This window comes from Phocoena sinus, chromosome 20 (assembly GCF_008692025.1).
Source record: "Phocoena sinus isolate mPhoSin1 chromosome 20, mPhoSin1.pri, whole genome shotgun sequence".
Taxonomy (NCBI): domain Eukaryota; kingdom Metazoa; phylum Chordata; class Mammalia; order Artiodactyla; family Phocoenidae; genus Phocoena; species Phocoena sinus.
This window is the reverse complement of record NC_045782.1, coordinates 51,748,329-51,767,847: the sequence shown is the minus strand read 5'-3', so window position 1 is coordinate 51,767,847 and position 19,519 is coordinate 51,748,329. Positions and strand designations below refer to the sequence as shown.

Here is a 19,519-nt window from a genome sequence, read left to right as displayed (position 1 = left end):
AGCTCACACACACCTCAGAATGCGAGAAAATATTTGCAAATGAAGCAACTGACAAAGGATTAATCTCCAAAATTTACAAGCAGCTCTTGCAGCTCAATATCAAAAAAACAAACAACCCAATCCAAAAATGGGCAGAAGATCTAAATAGGCATTTCTCCAAAGAAGATATACAGATTGCCAACAAACACATGAAAGAATGCTCAACATCATTAATCATTAGAGAAATGCAAATCAAAACTACAATGAGATATCATCTTACACCGGTCAGAACGGCCATCATCAAAAAATCTAGAAACAATAAATGCTGGAGAGGGTGGAGAAAAGGGAACACTCTTGCACTGTTGGTGGGAATGTAAACTGACACAGCCACTATGGAGACCAGTATGGAGGTTCCTTAAAAAACTAAAACAGAACTACCATACGACCCAGCAATCCCACTACTGGGCATATACCCTGAGAAAACCATAATTCAAAAAGAGTCATGTACCAAAATGTTCACTGCAGCTATTAACAATAGCCAGGACATGAAAGCAACCTAAGTGTCTATCAACAGATGAATGGATAAAGAAGATGTGGTACATATATACAATAGAATATTACTCAGCCATAAAAAGAAACGAAATTGAGTTATTTGTAGTGAGGTGGATGGACCCAGATACTGTCATACAGAGTGAAGCAAGTCAGAAAGAGAAACACAAATACCATATGCTAAAACATATATATGGAATCTAAGAAAAAAAAAAGGTCATGAAGAACCTAGGGGCAAGACAGGAATAACGACACAGACCTGCTAGAGAATGGACTTGAGGATATGGGGAGGGGGAAGGGTAAGCTGTGACAAGGTGAGAGAGTGGCATGGACATATATACACTACCAAATGTAAAATAGATAGCTAGTGGGAAGCAGCCACATAGCACAGGGAGATCAGCTCAGTGCTCTGTGACCACCTAGAGGGGTGGGATAGGGAGGGTGGGAGGGAGGGAGACGCAAGAAGGAAGAGATATGGGAACATATGTATAACTGATTCACTTAGTTACAAAGCAGAAACTAACACACCATTGTAAAGCAATTATACTCCAATAAAGATGTTAAAAAAAAAAAAGCTCACAGTTTTCTTCTCCTTAAAGGGCTCTTTATCACCTTCTATGAAGTGCAACCTACATTTCTAACATTACAAAAACTACTGTGCAGTAGTAGTTTACAAAAACTAACTTCAGAGCAGAACTCTACACCTTGGGCAGTGAACAGAATAATAACTCTCCGCAGGTCTGCAAAACTTAAAAACAAAAGTCACTAGCCCTTTTATAAAGAATCATATTTCTGTATTTCCACTTTCCTCTTCTTTATAAAATCCTAATAATTTCATTCAACAGTAGTAAAGAAACGGATGGCAAATTCCAATAATCAGGTTTAGAGGAAAAAAGTCAAAACTTGAGACACAGTGAAGACTCAAACATTAAATTTTAGGTTTTCCTCAGAGTTGATACACTATTTGATAACACCCACCCATGTAAAAATAAATTACATATCCAAAAGAGCAAGCTGCTGGAGTCAACTGGGTAAACAAAACAACATAATTAACACGTGCCGGGTGGAAGGCGAACCTCATGTAAATCGTGGGGCTCAAAATGAGCTGCAAACTGTAAGGAAGCTTATTTTTAAACTGTCAGCAGGTTTCTTTGGTGCAATCAGAGTTTAATATGGGGTAACTGCTCCTCAAGTTCAAGAAAATCGAAATCTGACTGGTACAACAGCAAGTTGAACCTTGTCATTTAGAACTCCATTAGTTGTTTCACAAAGAATAAGAATACACTGAGGTTCTTTAACGAGTTTTGGCATGTACTTCTACCTCCTCTCTAAGCTAGGGGAAATTAATTTCTAACCTACTAGGATCACATTCCAGAAACAAAAATCTTTTGACTATGTAAGATAAGACTAATTGAGTGCTTTTACAAAAATACTTCAAATTTGGGTCTTTTAAAAAAATCCTCTCACTTTTTTTTCTATAACTCTAGTAGATCAGGTAACCCAATCTACTCATACGCTTCCTTACTATAATCATATTGCTCTGACTTTACCTGAATTACCAATATCAAGAAGCACAGAAATGCTCAAGGCATTCACACAAAGGCAGTTAAGACCACACATCACACCAACCCTCTGAAGTCACGTTTGATATTCACTCAGTACTAGCTCTCCAAATCACACAGGATGGTGAATGTTAAAAGTGGGCAATGAAAAGAGAACAAGCACAGCTTCTTTGTGTGTTATCAGGGCACAAGAAGGCAGGTGAGTACAAGGAGAAGCCATCTGAGCGTTTGCTGGGCATCAACACTTACCTTGAGGATGTCCCCCCTTTTGAAGCTCAGCTCGTCGTCTGCGGTGGCTTTGAAGTCATATTTGGCGATGGCTTCCATTCTGAGCGGGGCTCAGGGCTCAGCAGCCTGAAGCAGGGGGGAAGGGAGTCTTCCCTGCTGAAGCAACCCAGTGCTCTGGGCTCAGCCTCGCCTCTCAGCTGGGACTCGCTCCTGCACGCCGCGACACACAATGCCACCCTGAATAAGAAGAGCAATGATTGAGAGAAGTGGCCGGATCGAAGGCAGCCCCGCCCTGCCAGTCGGCCTGCCGTCCCAGCCCCCACGCCCCCTGGCTCGGCCTGGCTCAGCCCTCCTCCCTCCCTTCCAGGCAGGAGCCCTGAGCTCCTCCTTCCTCTTTCCAGCCTCGGCCCCCAGGCAACTGACAGGCCTGCCGGCCAATGGCGGCAGCTGCTCAAGCTATTCCAGAACACACTTCCTCTTCCCTCCCGCTGGGTGTGTTCGGTGTGCAGGAACCGGCTGGAGTCCTAACGGTCTCCGCCTTTCCTCCCTCGCCCCTCACGCTCTTCTCCAGGCACGAAATGCAATCCACGCAAAGAAAGGCCTCGCCCTCGGGATGGCACCCTACTTTTCTCAGTTATAGAGGCCTCTCTCCCTCCTTTCTCCCTGCTAACCTTTCTGGTGTTTTGAAAATGTTGGGTCCCCTATCCACAGTCAAAAGCCAGCAATGTGGGCTGTGGTCCTGAGCTGCTTTAACTGTTCTCAGAAACTAAACCTCTGTCTGCCCCTAGGAAAGTGGAAGAAACTGACCCTAGGAACTACTTTCTTATTCAGTTTGCTACTCTCAGCACAGGCAACTCTCCCTCTCCACCTGCCAACTGTGATCGGCAAGCTCAGGTGACCAGAGAAAGGAAATCCAGCTCAGAGCCTTTGGTGGGTGGAGACCTGCTCGTGCAGAAGGCTCCCTATCCCTCGAAGACCCCCAAGACTTCGGGGGCCCCAACAGCCCTTGAAAATAGACATCCAAGGTTCAGCATTCCAAAAGCAGCCTCTGCATTATTCCTAACTAGCCTACAGAGCAAGGCTGAAGTCCTAATCTACACTTGAAAGCAATCCCTTTTTCAGAATCTTAGCTACCGCCCAAAAGCCAAACAGAAAAGCCTCTCACAGTTACCCCTGAGAACAGGTGCTTTTCTCGGAGCCAGGGGAGTACTAGACTGATCCAAACTGCATTTCGCAGGCAAAGATTCTGTAATAACCCTTAGGTAGTGTACCAGGTGATGGTGAAGCTGGGCAGTACAATCACTGCGGAAGTGAGGAGTCTCGAGCCCTGAATATGGGACGCAACCTAGACCTTCCCGTAACTAAAGGAAAACGAAGCCCCATTCTTCTTTTGTCAGTCACTGTTTTCATACAGGCTAAATAAAAGCAGAAAACAACACTGACACTGGCAGAACGGGGACAGATTATTTATAGTGACACCCTTTGGTGGATAATTACCACCTAGCAGAGACCTCATTTGAGGGGCACGAGTGATTATTATTCTTTTGTTCTAAAGTTAACAACTGGGGCATTAATCAAGCATAGCTACAAAAGGACTAAGGAGTAAACCAGTTGGGAATACTAAGTTTAGAGGGAAATGAGTATTACCAAGGAGGAAAGAATCACCCGGTAATAAAAAGTCCTTCAGCCGAATTCTGAAGGCCAAACATTCCACTGCAGGTAAACTAATAAACTAAACCAACGTTTAATTCATTCTATCAGGCCATACCTAGGATATCCTATGTTGTGCTGGCTCTGAAACAGGAAAGCAAAAATAGTCCTAGCAAATTAAAAAAAAAAAAGATTAGTCTCAGTATTTTCGTGTGACCTTAAACATCCTTTACTTGTACTCACCACAGTTACTTATTTATCAAATGAATCCATATAATTTTAAAAGTTAGAGCATTAAAAGGCTTATGAAAAAGAGCAATTCCCTACCCCAACACTCACAAGCAATCACCCTCAATTTTGATTTTAGCTTTCTCTTTATGTTTACTCACAGTATTTCTAAATAACACCCTTCTACTGCTGTTTCTTAATTTATTCCAGCCATCACCTATCACCTGAAAGATGAGGACTTGGCTGTTCTGCGCCCTGCCAATTCTGCGTTGCCCCATCCCAGTAATGCCACATATTCCGGTTTAAGCAGTAATTATTACATTACGAAACATTGTTCACTGGTGATTTATATAATGTATGATAACCAACCTTCCTTTCTAGTACAATCCTTCAATTTTTCCCGGAATTAATAACTGTTTCTCCTTTTTTGCCTACTTTCCAGTGTGTACCTATTTAAAACTTTTTACAGCTGCTCCAAAATCTCCGCTACATGCCTATCAATATTTTCCATACCCTGACCTGACCATTTATTTTCACTGGTCTTCAGGTCTGATTGTTGGGACTATGTATCAATGATGGGAAGTTGAAGAATAATTGCGCAGATCCAAAAAACTTTAAAAGTTTCATTTTTGAAAAACAGAAATCAGACAGAAACCTAAAGCACTGTCAACTGTCAAGGTACTATGCAGTACAGGGCATAAACTTCTATGTCATTCACGATTCCAGACAACTGCAGTGTGACTGAACAGCCAGACCATAAAAACCAAGAGTTTTCAACATTTGCTCTCCTGCTGTTACTCAACTTATCTACCACAGGTTTCCTAGAGAAAACTTAAACAGACAACACTCTTGAAAATCGTGTTTCAAGTAACAATTGCTTTGTAAGATACAGTTTAATAGGAATGAAAACCAACCAATCAATACTTTTGCAGTGGTGCCAAGTAAAAATCAGTGTTTCACAGAGAAAACTTGAGAAGGCCAGGTTTTAGGCTATCCACTGAAAAACATGCAGGCTCAAGAAATTCAAAAGGGTGTGTTTCATTAAAGACAAAAAAATTCTATCACATACACCACATTAATTACTTTAAAAGGAAGAAAGAAATCTGAAAGTGGACACGATGTATAATGTTTTTAACAGAGTATATGTTGCTGTAAATTTCTCAAGAAAATGGGCTGGGAGTACATTTAACCCTGAAGCCTGATGACAGAGTATGTCTGAACTGTTACCAACACACACCCTGCAGCCCATCACAAGCAGAGAATTTTAACAAGGCAAGTGCAGCTTGAACTGTTCATTTAAAGCAATACGCACTGTATCGTAAACTGCAGTCTCCTAAAGGTATTTGTAGGATTTTATTTTCTGTCTTCCATTCAACTCTCTTCTTCCCAAAATTCACAGAAAATAAAATATGCGACACTTCACTGGGCCAGTATAGCTTAGTGTTAAGCCTGCATGGTTTGTAAAGGCAGGCTGACCCCAAGTTCAAGTAATGACCTTGATGCTTACCAGCTATAATTTTGGGCAAGGCTTTTAAACAAGCCTCAGTTTTCTCATCTGTAAAATGGGTATAATGTCACCAACTTTATAAAATTCACTGGGCATTGAATTAGGTAATACAGATAGTAGACATATATGAAGCGCTATAGACAGAGCCTGACATTAAGTCACTCTAAGTTAAAACGTGACTCTACTTAAAACATATTAGATGTTTGTCTTCATTATTAAAAATGGAAAATTAAGGCTTACACGGCCATGGCCCGGGTTCAATCCCTGGTTGGGGAACTGAAATCCCCCAAGCTTCATGGCGCAGCCAAAAAAACCGAAACAAACAAAAATCGGCAAATTAAAACAATGAGATTTCTTTCACCTACTAATTGTCAAATTTTTTAAAGATTTATAACATCCAGTCTCTGCGATACTATGGATAAAGAGATTCTCAGACTCTTTATCCAGTGTTGATTAAAGTAACATTTTGAACAGCTACTATATGCCTAACAATAGGCTTAGTACTGGATTATAAAAATAAAACCACCACAGAGCTCACACTCTATCAGGGAATTAATTAGTTCAATCTTTTTGGAGAGCAATTTTACAGCATCTATTGACAAATTTAAAATACATACCCTTGGGCTTCCCTGGTGGCACAGTGGTTGAGAGTCTGCCTGCCGATGCAGGGGACACGGGTTCATGCCCCGGTCCGGGAAGAACCCACAAGCCGCGGAGCGGCTGGGCCTGTGAGCCATGGCCGCTGAGCCTGCGCGTCTGGAGCCTGTGCTCTGCAACAGGCGAGGCCACAACAGTGAAAGGCCCACGTACCGCAAAAAAAAAAAAAAAATACATACCCTTGGACAAGCAATGCCATGTCCCAGATTTATCTCACTAAAATAGTGACACAAATACCATGTGCAAAATACATGTATCCCTGAGCATAACAAGAAATATCTTTCTATATATCAAGATACATTATTATCAAGTTTTTTAAAAAACTGCAGAAAAATTAGTTTATCATACTTCCATAAAATAATATATCAGTGTGGGCTAAAAAAAAAAAAATTCAAAAGGTTAACAATGATTACCTCTGGAAGCGAGTTCACAGAATATTTTTACTTTCTGTACCATACACCTCAATTGTATTTTCATTGTCTTTACTATAAGCATGTATTGCTTTTGTAAGTCAGAAAAAACAAAAACAAATCTCACTGGTGCTCTGGAGTTAGACCTGGATTCAACTGTCACTGTACCACTTACTAACTAGGTGGGCAACACTGGAGAAATAACTTACATTCTCTAATCCCTAGTGTCCCTCAGCTGGAAAATGGGGAAAATAATAGCATCTACAGCTTGTACGGTCATTTTGCTAATTAAAAGAGACAGCACCTGTAAATGCTGAGTCCCTGGCATAAAGTGCTAAGAGGTATTAAACCAGCATCACCAGTACCTCTTCAAATATCGGTCCACATGTTCTCAGTAAATCTAGAACTTCCATTTACATATGAACTCAGAGGAACGCTCTGGTAGGCAAATTAACAGTCTATTAAGTGTGAACTAAAATTAAATACCTCCAAATCAAGTCCTAACAATGCTCAAATATTCACATATATAAAACTAATCACATCTATAGTCACTTATTCTACTGGGCTTTTAAACATTTACTGTGTATATACAGGAAGTGTACCTTTGAGTAATTTAAAGCCACATTTCAGTCTCATTAATTTACGGGTGCATCCTGTAACAACAGTTTTGGTTCTTGGATCAGCTACATCAAACTCACCCCATTCAGGGACTGATTTCACTGTGAGGTGCCTTCTGGAGTTCGGCAAGGTAGTGGCCTTAGCCCGGAACCTAATTTTAAGTAAGATTCACAGGTAATTCTTATGCATGCTAAATTTTAAAAATCACTGCTGTGCTGTAAGGGTGCCTTGACTAGATTTTTGAACCTTGCATCTCAGACAACGCACTATGAAGTCTTTGCATAAAATGACAATAATTCATATTCACTTGGCATAACTGGGAAAAACCCAACTTTGACAAATAAAATGAAAGGCTCTCAATGGCCGTTCAGGAGTGCTGGAAAGTTCTTCTGAATTAAGCAAGTAACTATCAATATCAGTTTCTCTCAGGAGACCATGGTGGGTCTCTACTCTGTATTACTTCATTTCTCCAAAATCTATTACTCTTCCGTTCTAAGTAACAATTAGAATTGTTGCGGCATAACGTGCAACATAACAGGAATTATTGAGAAAAATCTCTAAGTACCACCAACTTAGTATCTAAAACCTAATAGTAGTCCCTCAAATCTGAATACACTGGCTGAGGAAGGAAACTGCCTCAAACATTTAAATGCTTTCTTTTAGTATCAAAGAGAGCTGATTACAAGAATTAACTTTTAATTTTGGGATTCAGAAAATTTTGAACAAAGGAAGGAGCAAGAGAACAAATTTCTTTCTTTCTGTCAAAAAAACCAAAAAACAAACCCAATAACAAAGAAGGCTGATTATAACAGATGCAGGAAAAGACACCTTATCTTAGAAGGCTGGAAAAGAATAAATTAGTACTATTACAATGGGCAAGCTTTAATTAATTCATCAATGGTCTAAATAAATTCTATTCCTTTAAATGTTTCAAGCTATCTTAATTCTATTGTAATATAGGACTATGGTTGGTTTTCGTTTTTAACATTCACCACCCCCACTAAAAGCCAAAAAGAAGTCACACAAGCCCCAAAATGACCCAATCTCCCTTACTAACATAAGAGACATAAGAAGAAAAGCATGAGCAGGCACAACAACATGATCTAAAAGTGAAGAAAACAATTAAAACGCAAAAACACAAGCTACACCTGTGACCGAGTGGCAGTACTGATTACTTAGAGCTGAATTCAATCCTGTGCGCCTCCCAGTTCCCAGGGGGAGAACGTTAAGTCTCGCAAGGCTCTCTAGCAACCCTTCTGGCAGACTGAAGGAACACAGTGGACGCTCAAAAATGAAGAATAAAGCAGGAAAGAGGGCATCTTCCCGGGAGAGAAACGGGATCTTTATATGAGGGAAAAAACGAATTGTGCCAAAGAGCCGAAACCTCGAAAAATTATGCCAGAGAGGGGACAAAAAGGAGGAAGGGGAAGTAGATTAGAAAAAAAGTGGGGGGAGGGGGCAAGTGACTTGCATTATAGGAGTAAACATTTAGTGTCCGCAGTGGAATGGAGAGAAGTAGAAAGGGAAGGCGACTGGGGAGCACAAAGTGAAAGAGGCACTAGAAAGCCAAAGAAACTAATGCTAATTTCTCTCGTGTCTTTCCCACTTTTTTCTGATAATCCACGGTACCAAAAGTCAGACCGCGAGGCACTTGGCTCCTCTGCAAATTATATTCTTACTGCATCTGAAGCCAGCCTAGTTTAACTCCCTAAATAAGCTGTAACTCACAAGTAAATCATAGACACGGAGAGCGCTGCAAATGAAAAATACCAGTGATTCCCTCCCCTCTCAGTGAAATCTTTCCTCGCAGCATTCCAATCAACTGCTGCTTATTTTTCTTGACAAATGTTTTTCAGAGACTAGTCAAAAAAGAAAAAAAAAAAAAGGCGCTACAGAAGCAAAGGCATCTTGACTGGCTCCAGTAGCAAACGTCCTCACTCACAGTATTAATAAGGTTGGTGGGTTTCCTCCCAAAATTCGGCCCCGAAACACCAGGAGACGGTGACTTGGTGACCGTGCAGGTCGAAGGGCATCAATCACATTTGCAGCCCTCTGCGAATCCCCCGCCTCCCGAACCAAGTCAGACTGACTCACAGAATGAGTACCCCGTGCTCTCGGGCTTCTCCTGGGCCCCTTCTGGGCAAACCCCCACGAAAACGGCACGAAATTTAACTAGGAGTCCCCCAGCCTCTTGCCCCGGGGTCCGAAGCTCTGTCCCGAGCCAACGGTCAGGGGAGGAAAGGTCCCCAGGAAGGAAGCGCCCCAGAAGGGGAAACTGGGCTCCCGGGGAGCACAGGGATTCCGCTCCCCGCCCCGTTCCTCACTGTCCCGACCTCCAGGCCCGGCAGCCCTCGGTACGCAGGCCCGGGCCCCCCGGGCCGACTCCCGCTGCGGAGAGGGGAGGAAGGGGCACGGGAGCAGCGCCGCCGCCGCCGGCCGTACTCACCGTGGCGCAGCTGCTCCGCTCCGCGCCCGGCCGGCCCCTCCGCAACGGTGCGAGCGGCCGCCGACCCCGCTGCTGCTCCCCAAGGGCAGCGACTGTTCTCGCCGCCGTCACCGCCACAGTCTCCGTCGCCACCGCCGCCGCCGTCGTCGTCGTCGTCGTCGTCCGGTCGCTGAAGCGGTACTGCCGCCTCGCTTCCGCTCCTCGTCGCGGTCCCGCGAGAACTTCCCGGCGCGGCCCCGCCCCGCCCCGCCCCGCCCCCGCGAGACTTCCCCCAGCGGAAAAGGCCCAGAGCGCAAGCGCTCCTCCTCGGCCAGGCCCCCGCAGGTAGACCAGCTACAGGCCAGGGCGCAGGCGCCGGGCCGCCCCTCAGCAGGTGGCACCGGCAGGGCTCCACCCCCGGGGTTGCTGTAACCCTCTCGGTGCCAGAGCGGGTAAATAGAGCTCACCCTTGAAGGAGTAACTCTTATCCACGCCCTTTCCCCTTCCACCAAATCAAGGCAATTTGGCTGGGGGGTTGGAGGGAGAATCTCCCTCCAGCGTGAAGCACTCCAAATAGAGGACCAGGTCTTGAAATATTTGAGAATCCGGTCCGAAGAAACTCTGCAGTATTAGATGAATTAACACAGTCGCTCATAGATTGAATCAAGCGCCTAATACATGCTAAGCGTAGAAGGTACAACGACGAACAGAAATCCTGGCCCTCAAGGAATTCAGGGTCTAGATTCTATACTCTAGAAGAGTGGAAGAAAAGTAAACAAATTATACCTAAGTCCTGTTAGAATTATTTGGAGAGTGCTGAGGAAGCTAAAAAGTTGGGGGGGGGGGCTACTCTGCCCATCTCAGAAAAGCCTACCCAGAGAAGGTGATTGTGGTGACGTCTGAGCCGAGTCTTGGAGGATGTGTAGGAGTTCGTCAGAGAAGCACGGGTAATAGCATTCCAGATGAAGGGAACGTCAGGCACGTACAAAGGAACGGGGGTGTGAGAGTCGTGTTCTGTGCAATGCTAAGTGGTTCGATTCGTAGCCGGGGAGTGGCAGAAGATGAGGCTTGTAGGAGTAACTCTTTATTTTTCAGTTCCAAAAGCTCTTTCCAGTTAAAGGAGAGAACAGAGCATCTAATGGTAAGGTGCTTCCTGGAAGCCAACAAAATAGTTAGAGGTGAGAATAACCAAACATCTGATTCTATAGAGAAAACAAGCCCATTGAAATAAGGAGAATGAATTGTTCTTTTCACATCAGCTGCATGTAAGGCACTATGCAGGGTGATAGATGAACCCAACCAAGCCTCTGCTTTCGGCAATTTGTCATCTAGAGGAGAGTTGCCTAGTCTGCAAGGCAAAACGGTTGGCCCTAAGTGCCATTGAACTACATACAGGACTGCAGAGGAGGGAGCCAGTTACTTGGTGCTCAGGTAATCAGGGAGGACTTGGTGTTTGAATTGCAACATGAAAGCAGAGAGGAAAGAGGGATGGAGTCAGCCAATATTTCAGATTGGCCAGAGTTTAGGATTTAGGGGGAGGAATAATGAAAGGCAAGGCCAAGATGTACAGTTTAGGCTTCATTGACAAGTAACAACCTCTGAAGGTTTTTGAGCAAGAGATGCCTGACATGAGGTGAAAATAACAAGAGGACCATCTATTCACCACCCGATGTATACTAAAGTCATAGAGTTTCTACGGTGGATAATATCCCCATTTTACAGACTGGGAAACTGAGACTTAAAGAGGTTAGAAACTTACCCAAGGAAACCCAAATATAGTAGATCTGAGATTTGAGCCTAGGTCTGTCTTATTCTAAAACCCATATTTTCCCCCCACTTTGATAATTTGTTTTAGAATGGTGGCCAGAAAAAAAAAAAAGAAAGAAATGAAAGGGAAGGACTTAGCTGCTGAGCACAGAGGAGAAGGAAGTGAGGGAAAAGTTGCAGTTCTTTGTTTTGAGTGGGGAGAACAGCAGACAAATTTGCCAGTCAAGAGGAGGAGCTGGGGCCAGTGTCCTTGCCCTCACAGTGACACACAGCCACACCCCGCCTCTGCAGGAGACCCTCCAACACTAGCAGGACCCTTCCCCTCACTATCAGCAGAGAAGAGAGGTGAAAGGAATCCAAACCAGCGGGTCTAAGTGACAAAACAGGGCTTGTCTCTGTATTTTCTGTCAATGCAAAAACACTTTCAAAATATGTAGTGAATAAATAAATGTATAAAGGAACAAACGAGCAAGTAAGTACAAGAACAGCAAGGACCTCTACCAACCTCTGAAAAACCAGGAAATGGTTCATCAGCTGATCTACAAAACAGCTGGAGAAAGAGCACAACGGAAGACACGGTTGATCCACACCTGCGTAAGAAGTTGAATCAAGAACTAAAGCTTCCCAAGGAAAACCCACTGTACTAAGAACCAAGTTTTTCATCTCCCTGTTATCCCACAACCATTTTTCTTCAACCTGACAACCCTGTAATTAGAACCGAAACCCTTTTGTTGCTGCTTTAACTCCCAAGTGGATTTTGTCTTTTTGCAGTTGCAGAGGATTTCTGCCAGGACTCCCACCCTGTAGGGCAGTAAGGACTCCTGCTTGTTGATATGAAACCAAGGCTGGAAAACTGCCCATTTCCCTGTGCTTCGTCCCCATTCACAGCCCAGCAACCTTCCCCAACTACACTGGTCTCTCTGAGATTAAAAACTCCCCGAATGCCAGATTCTCTTAAGAAAATGTTGTGGCCATATTTCCTGAGACAGAAGAGAAAAATCCCTTTTAAAGTGTGCTGCCTAGAAGTTAAGTTCTTGAAATTTGCTAATATCCAGGCAACGTCTTCACTACTTTTGGACGCTGGACTTTTACAACAGCTTTCCTGTAAGGAATGTCGATACTGTAGCAACACGTATATATGGTACCTCACAAAAGTTAAAACATTATTATATCATTTTAGAGCTTTTCATTTCACTTTTCATTAATCAACTGAAAAACACTGAATGAGGACTGGGGAGCTCTGATCCTTTCCATTGCTGAACCTCTCCTCCAGTAAACGCTGGTTAACTGCACACCGGTGTCAAAGTCGGTTTGCACAGCATCCGAGAGGCCTCGTGTTAAAAATGGAGATTAGGTTCCACAGGTAGGAAGTGCAGAGGGAGATTCCTGCTGGAAACCACCCAGGATGAAGAGCCAGTTCCTGCCAAGTGAAAGTCCACCAGCAGAGCCACAGTTAGCCTACTGATTCCAATTTCCGATTCAGCATAAACACCAGGATTCAGGGCGGAGCCAGACAGCTGGAACTTTGCAGATGTGGTCAAAATGTTTGTAAAGGATGAGTGAGGGGGGGTGCTTTCCAGAATACTGCCCAACAATGCTGGGCTGTGAGACGCAACCCCATAGGCAGGCAGATGGCAGCATGGGGAAAAGCAGACAGAGGCACTGTGCCAGGGTCCACGGCACAGGGGCCCGGATGAATCCACCCCATAGAGGAAGGATGGATTAAAGCCTAGAAAACTGGGTTCCAATCCTGACTGCCACTCACCAGCCATGTCGCCAGTTAGTCTGGATCTCAGCTTCCTTACTTCTCAAACAGGACAGATCGGTGCTTTGTGTCCACCTAGAGGGGTGGGATAGGGAAGGTGGGAAGGAGACGCAAGAGAGGGAGATATGGGGATGTATGTTTATGTACAGCTGATTCACTTTGTTATACAGCAGAAACTAACACACCATTGTAAAGCAATTATACTCCAATAAAGATGTTATAAAAAAAGTAAAAAATAAAGAGGAGGAGCTGGGACTTCCCTGGTGGTCCAGTGGCTAAGACTCCATGCTCCCAGCGCAGGGGGCCCAGTTCAATCCCTCAACAGGGAATTAGATCCCACATGCTGCAACTAAGAGTTCGCAGGCCGCAGCTAAAGATCCTGCATATCGCAACTAAGACCCAGTGCAGCCAAATAAATAAATAAATATTTTTTTAAAAGGGGGGAGGAGCTGACTGGGCAGGAAGTGGTGGGGCAGGGCACGTACAGGGAAGGGACAGGTAAGAAGATGATGATGCCACAGTCTGGGAAATGTAGGGTTCATCATTCTGGGAGACATGCAGGTAGAAATATCCAGTACACTGTCCAAAAGCTCAGTGCATTCATTCTTCCTCTCCACAATATTAGCTGAGCATCTACTCTGGAAACAGCAGGATAACCTGTCACAGAGCTCGCAGTCTGAAGGGGAAGACATACCGCTGAGAATGTAACACTCTCAGGACTGGCAGCTTTGGGAGCACACAGCAGGGGACCTGACCTAATCCAGGATCAGGGAAGACGAGGAGGGAGGTTTCAACTGAGACTGAGAGGAAAAGAGTATTCCAGGAGAGGGTACAGCATGTGCAAAGGCCAGACAGTAAGAGAGAACTCCAGGAAGCCGTTTACAGCTGGGATGAAGAATGTGGCACACGGGTGAAGCATTTGGAGAGGGGCATGCTGGGCCTTTCCAGTGCTGCTAAAAACTAGGGACGTGAAGTACTTCCCTGGCGTCCAGTGGTTAGGACTCCGCGCTTCCACAGGCTTGATCCCTGGTCGGGGAACTAAGATCCCGCTTGCCACTTGATTGTATGAGATACTGAAGCAGGGGTGGGCTGTGGTCAGCTTTTCATCTACAAAATACATTCACACTCTAGCTGCAGAGTGAAAAATCAATTGGAACTAAGCTATTTATCATCTACAAGATAATGTCCTAAGATCTGGGAAAGACCCTCATGGATCTGGCCGCTGCCTGCCAGCCCCACTCTCTCGGTCTCTGGCCAACACACACTCCACCAATTCTAAACCACTGTGGTTTCCGGAAGGTGTCATGATCTTTTGAGTGTCTGTATCTTTGCACGTTCAGTTTCTTCTGCTCAGTTAGTGTTCTCCTCCTTCTTTAGGCCCCCAAGTCAGTTTTAAGGTTTCTTCCTCAAAATTCCCACTGGACCTCCAATCTCACTACTGCATAATGGTTTGTTCACTCTCCCCCCTCCCCCATCCACCACCAAATGCTCTACAAGCTCCCAAACAGGACCACACCTTCTCACATGTGTATTCCCAGCCCCCAGCACAGTGCCTGGACTGAATTAATGGATGGAGGGAGGGGTGGATGAATAAATACCGGAGGTTGACTAGAGATAAAGCTGGGGCTGCCTTTCTGTGCGAATGTGTTATTTGAAGCTAAGGAAGTGGGTGAGATCTCAGAAGAGACTAGATACCTAAGGGAAAAGAAAAAAAATGATGCGCTTCCTTTTAAAATTGATAAAACAGACTCTGAGTCTGTCTATGTGAAAATATATGCCTATGGACCAGATTTGGAAGGGAACATTTAAAAGTAAAAATAATCGTGTTGAAATGAAGCAATTGGGGATGACTTAAAAAAAAAACCTTCAACATCTGTTACATTGCCTCTTCGATTAAAAACTCCTCTATGCAGACGCAGACTCGGAAACTTGAGAGAATGCTGCCCAAGATCATTCCCTGCAGAGAAAAAATCCACACTAGAAGCAGTAATATTTAGAATGTGTGTTAAATAGCAAAAAGAAATGGGAGCAAGAGGCAAATTGTGAGGTGCAAGCCACTCCCTGGTATGAAAAGCTGTTGCAACTGTAGCAAAACTTGCTAATTACAAATTGGCCACATCAGTCGCTTTGGAATGCAGCAATTAATCACCAAAATGGCTCTCTTTTCGGTTGGGGTTTGCGGTTATTTTGAGTCGTCGGACAGGGTTTCTCACTTTGCTTTCTGTGAGCTGTGGTGGTGCCACCTGCCGGTCAGAACTGGACACTGCCCTGGCATTCACTGAACCTTGAAAGCCCGTCTCAGGCACCTCCTCTGAGACCACTGTTCTGAGTTTTTCTTTAGTGGGAAAGAACCAGGCAGCCAGTGACAACCAAAATTGGTCATTGAAATTCTACTCCCACCTGCTTGATTGATCTTGGAAGTTCTTATCTTAGAATCTCCTCTGCTCTAGCACACCTCTCAAGCTTTGAGGGTGGCCTCTGACGCTGAGCCTACCACTGGGACACCAAGTCCTGTGACTTCCCTTCCTCTACCTCCTGACTCCGTTTCCATCACCTGGTCCACACACCACCATCCTTCCTGGGGGGCTCACCGATCATCCTGCCCCCTTCTAAGTCACTACAATGCAGCCAGAGTGGGCTCTCTGAAATACAAGTCAAATCAGGGGGTCACAGAGGAGGCCCTTAGCATGCCCCATATGGCCCTCGTGGCTGGCCGCTGCCAGCAACTCCAGCCTCAGCCCTTTCAACTCTTCTACTGCCAAGCCCTCAGCTACTCTTCTGGATGACTTGCAGCTTCCCGAATGACTGTACAATTCTCTTACCTCCAAGTTTTTGTGCATACTGCCCCTTTGCGCTAGAATGCCTCCTCTCCCTGCCTTCCCTGCCATCGCCTGGCTCCTGTCTGTCCTCCAAATCTCAACGCAGTGCCACCTCCACCAGAAAGCCTCCCATGATGCTCTGGTCCCTCCAATGTGTTCTCATAGCACCCTTGGCAACTCCATCATTCCTGTTTTTGTAAGACCATATGTGAGCCATCTGCTTGCTTGTCCTTCTCCCCTTTAAACCACAAGTTCCTCAAGGACAGGGACCATGTTTTGTTTTCGTGGCTCCTCACACCTAATGCCTGTGTGATGAAATATATTGCCTGGCGTATCAGTAAACAAAGGATGTTGCAGTCATCAAGCCATCACATTATAGCTGCCCCAGTGGTGAGCCCTGAGGGAACTCACGTTGGAGCCAAACAGGCTGCCCACTGCCAAGCCCTCAGGTAGTGCCGTCACCCCCAACTGTGCACCCTGAGGGGGTTCAGGATGGAGAAAAGCCGGAGACTGGCCCCAGATAGCGAGGTGCATTTCAAAGGAATGATTTCAGGGAGCCCAGACTCTTGCCTCTTCCCGTACACAGAAAAGTGCTAAATTCCTTAACTTGCAGATATCTGGTTTTCTTTAATTAACAGTAATCTTTTGATGTTCTGACAACCTGGTCTTTGTTGCAAAAACTCCTATATATTCTGGCCCACCCCCCTTCCCTCAGGGTGATCTGAGAGTCCTATCTCCTGGGCTTGAAGTCCTCAGAATGTCTGCTGAATAAAACATGATTTTTCACTTCAGGTTGTGCATTTTCTTCAGTCGACACCCGTAATTAATGTTTAACAACCAAACGACAGGCTGGCTTAAGGTATGGTAGGAGGATAGAAGGAGTTTTAAGGAAGGTAAATGGAGACACCTGAAACTAACATAACATTGAAAATCAATTACGTTCTCATAAAAAAGTTTTTTTAAAAAGAAGGTAAATGGAAACAAGGGAGAGGAAGTAGATGAGAAATGCTGGAAAGGAACAGGGGAAGGGAAAGAAGGAAAGAGGAAGGAAAGAGAAAAGATAAACGAAGAGGCATGCCTGTTGGGGAGCACTTCCTCGGTTATCGCTAAGAGACATTTATGCCCAAACATCCTATCTTTTCTTAAAATATTGCTCACTCTCCACTTTCCTTTTAGGCATTGACAGTCATAGTATAGTAACCAGCTATAATTCTGTAATTTCTTTCTTTTTTTTTTTTTTTTTAATTTTTTTTTTTTTTTTATTTATTTTTGGCTGTGTTGGGTCTTCGTTTCTTTTCGCGGGCTTTCTCTAGTTGTGGCGAGCGGGGGCCACTCACTATCGCAGCCTCTCTTGTTGTGGAGCACAAGCTCCAGACGCGCAGGCTCAGTACTTGTGGCTCACGGGCCCAGCTGCTCCGCGGCATGTGGGATCTTCCCAGACCAGGGCTCGAACCCGTGTCCCTTGCATCGGCAGGCGGATTCTCAACCACTGTGCCACCAGGGAAGCCCTGTAATTTCTTTCTTATCTGTCTCCTTCCTTCCACGTTCTCGGCCGTCACTCCTCTTTTCTCTTTGGTCATTCGCCAAATCAGTTTTACCAAACGATATTCATTTATGTGACTAATTTTTATTGAACACTGTGTTGGGAACTAGGGACAATGGTGGATGGGTAGAAAAATGCATTTTTACAAGTCAGTGTCCCTAAGAACTTTATAAACTCCCGTGGTGATAAAGCCTGACTCCAAATAATGCAATACCGCATAACAAGTGCTTTTGGAGCACTGGACTCAGGGTGAAAGGAGTCCAGGAGAGAGCACTTGGGGATAGGGAGTCCAGGAAGGCTTCACAGAGGATGTAGTATCTGAGTTGTCTTGAAGAGTAGCTGGCATTCTAATAGGTAGAACCAAGTTGAGGCCCCTCTAGACCAAATGGCAAGTTTTTAAAATGGAGAAAAGGGCCAACAATTCTTCCCTAATGTAGCAGTGCTCACATTTTAATGCAGAAGAGAATTGCCTGGAGACCTGTTTAAAATGCAAGCTCCAGTGACCCAGAGATATTCAACTCATTAGGTCTGGGAAGGGCTCAGAAATATGCATTTTAAATGAGCAGCTGCAGGTAATTCTTAGCCTGGTCATCTTTGGACCAGGCTTTGAGAGACAATACTTACTGAATAATTGAGTCATGGGGATTCTGGGATCTTCCCAATGTATCCTTGATTACAGGAATCAGGATGTGAGTTGCTATGGGCAGGAGAGAACTTGGGACTCTTTCCCCAGTGCACTCCCCTGGGTCTTAAGCTGCCTGTGGCTGAGAAATGCCAGTAAAGCCCATTGGTGCGGTCGAGGTCTGGGCGGGTGGCACTTCTTAGCACCACATTGTAAATAAATTAAAAAATAAAAGTCCAGATAAGCAAACGGACTCTGATCCTGACAGCTCTCTGTGGCAATGTGAGAGTCAAGTTCAAGGAGGGTGGCCCTTCTCTATTCCTTCTGTTTCAGTTTCCATGTGGCTCTTTCATTAGAATATGGTCTGTTCATTAAGGAGACGAAGTCAATTCCATTTTGGCCTGAGCTAAATCGCAAGTGATGTATCCAAAGTGTGGAAATGTCCCCACTGTTCCTATGCCTGCGAGAAAGAAGCATCAGCGATTTTAATACTAGGAAGTTTCTCCAATATTGGTTCTATTATATATTTTATTAAAATTAGATATTCTGCATATGAGACTCTCCCTCTCCTTCTCCCTTAAAATTTCCCATTTAAAAAAAATTTATTTGAGTCTCTGATGTCCTTTTGCTTTTTAATTTTTTCTTTTTTTAAAAATGTATTTATTTATTTTTGGTTGTGTCAAGTCTTAGTTGTGACACGTGGGATTTTTCATTGTGGCACATGGGCTCTTTGTTGTGGCGTGCAGGCTTAGTTACCCTGTGGCATGTGGGATCTTAATTCCCTGACCAGGGATCGAAGCCACCTCCCCTGCATTGGAAAGCTGATTCTTAACCACTGGACCACCAGTGAACTCCCTAATTTTTTTTTTTTTTTTTTTTTACAAAGCTAAGTTTTAATTAGACAAGTATTAAATGAACCCATCCTCCCATGAAAGATGAAAATATTATATTTAAGAATAACTGGCAGGGATTGAGCACTAATTTGGGGCCAGGAAAAGTCTAAGGGCTTTATGTACATTATTTCATTTAGTCCCTACAATAACAGTACGTGGTAGATATTATGACTCTGTCCGGATGGCAAAATTAAGTGTTTCCATAAGGAGGGGAAAGGCAGCTGTGTCCAATGTTGCTAGAGGATGGGCAAGGTGAAAACTGAGTCAACCACTGGATTTAGAGAGATGGAGATTGTG

The 19,519-nt window shown here is 44.4% G+C and overlaps 1 protein-coding gene across 3 annotated transcripts in view; it reads right to left on the bottom strand.

Moving 5' to 3' along the window:
• The window catches only part of GRB2 (growth factor receptor bound protein 2), a 71,201-nt gene extending 61,140 nt beyond the window's left edge, over nt 1-10,061 (bottom strand). The window contains exons 1-3 of one of the 3 annotated variants that reach the window (XM_032617845.1): nt 9,835-10,039; nt 4,087-4,137; nt 2,340-2,555 (exon numbers count right to left, since the gene is read on the bottom strand). In XM_032617845.1, the coding sequence (XP_032473736.1) occupies nt 2,340-2,417 (78 nt within the window). In that variant the 5' untranslated portion in view covers nt 2,418-2,555; nt 4,087-4,137; nt 9,835-10,039. Of the gene's footprint in view, nt 1-2,339; nt 2,655-4,086; nt 4,138-9,834 lie in introns of those variants that run through there. The other 2 variants (XM_032617843.1, XM_032617844.1) reach the window with 2 other exon arrangements.
• Nucleotides 10,062-19,519: the final 9,458 nt, after the last annotated feature.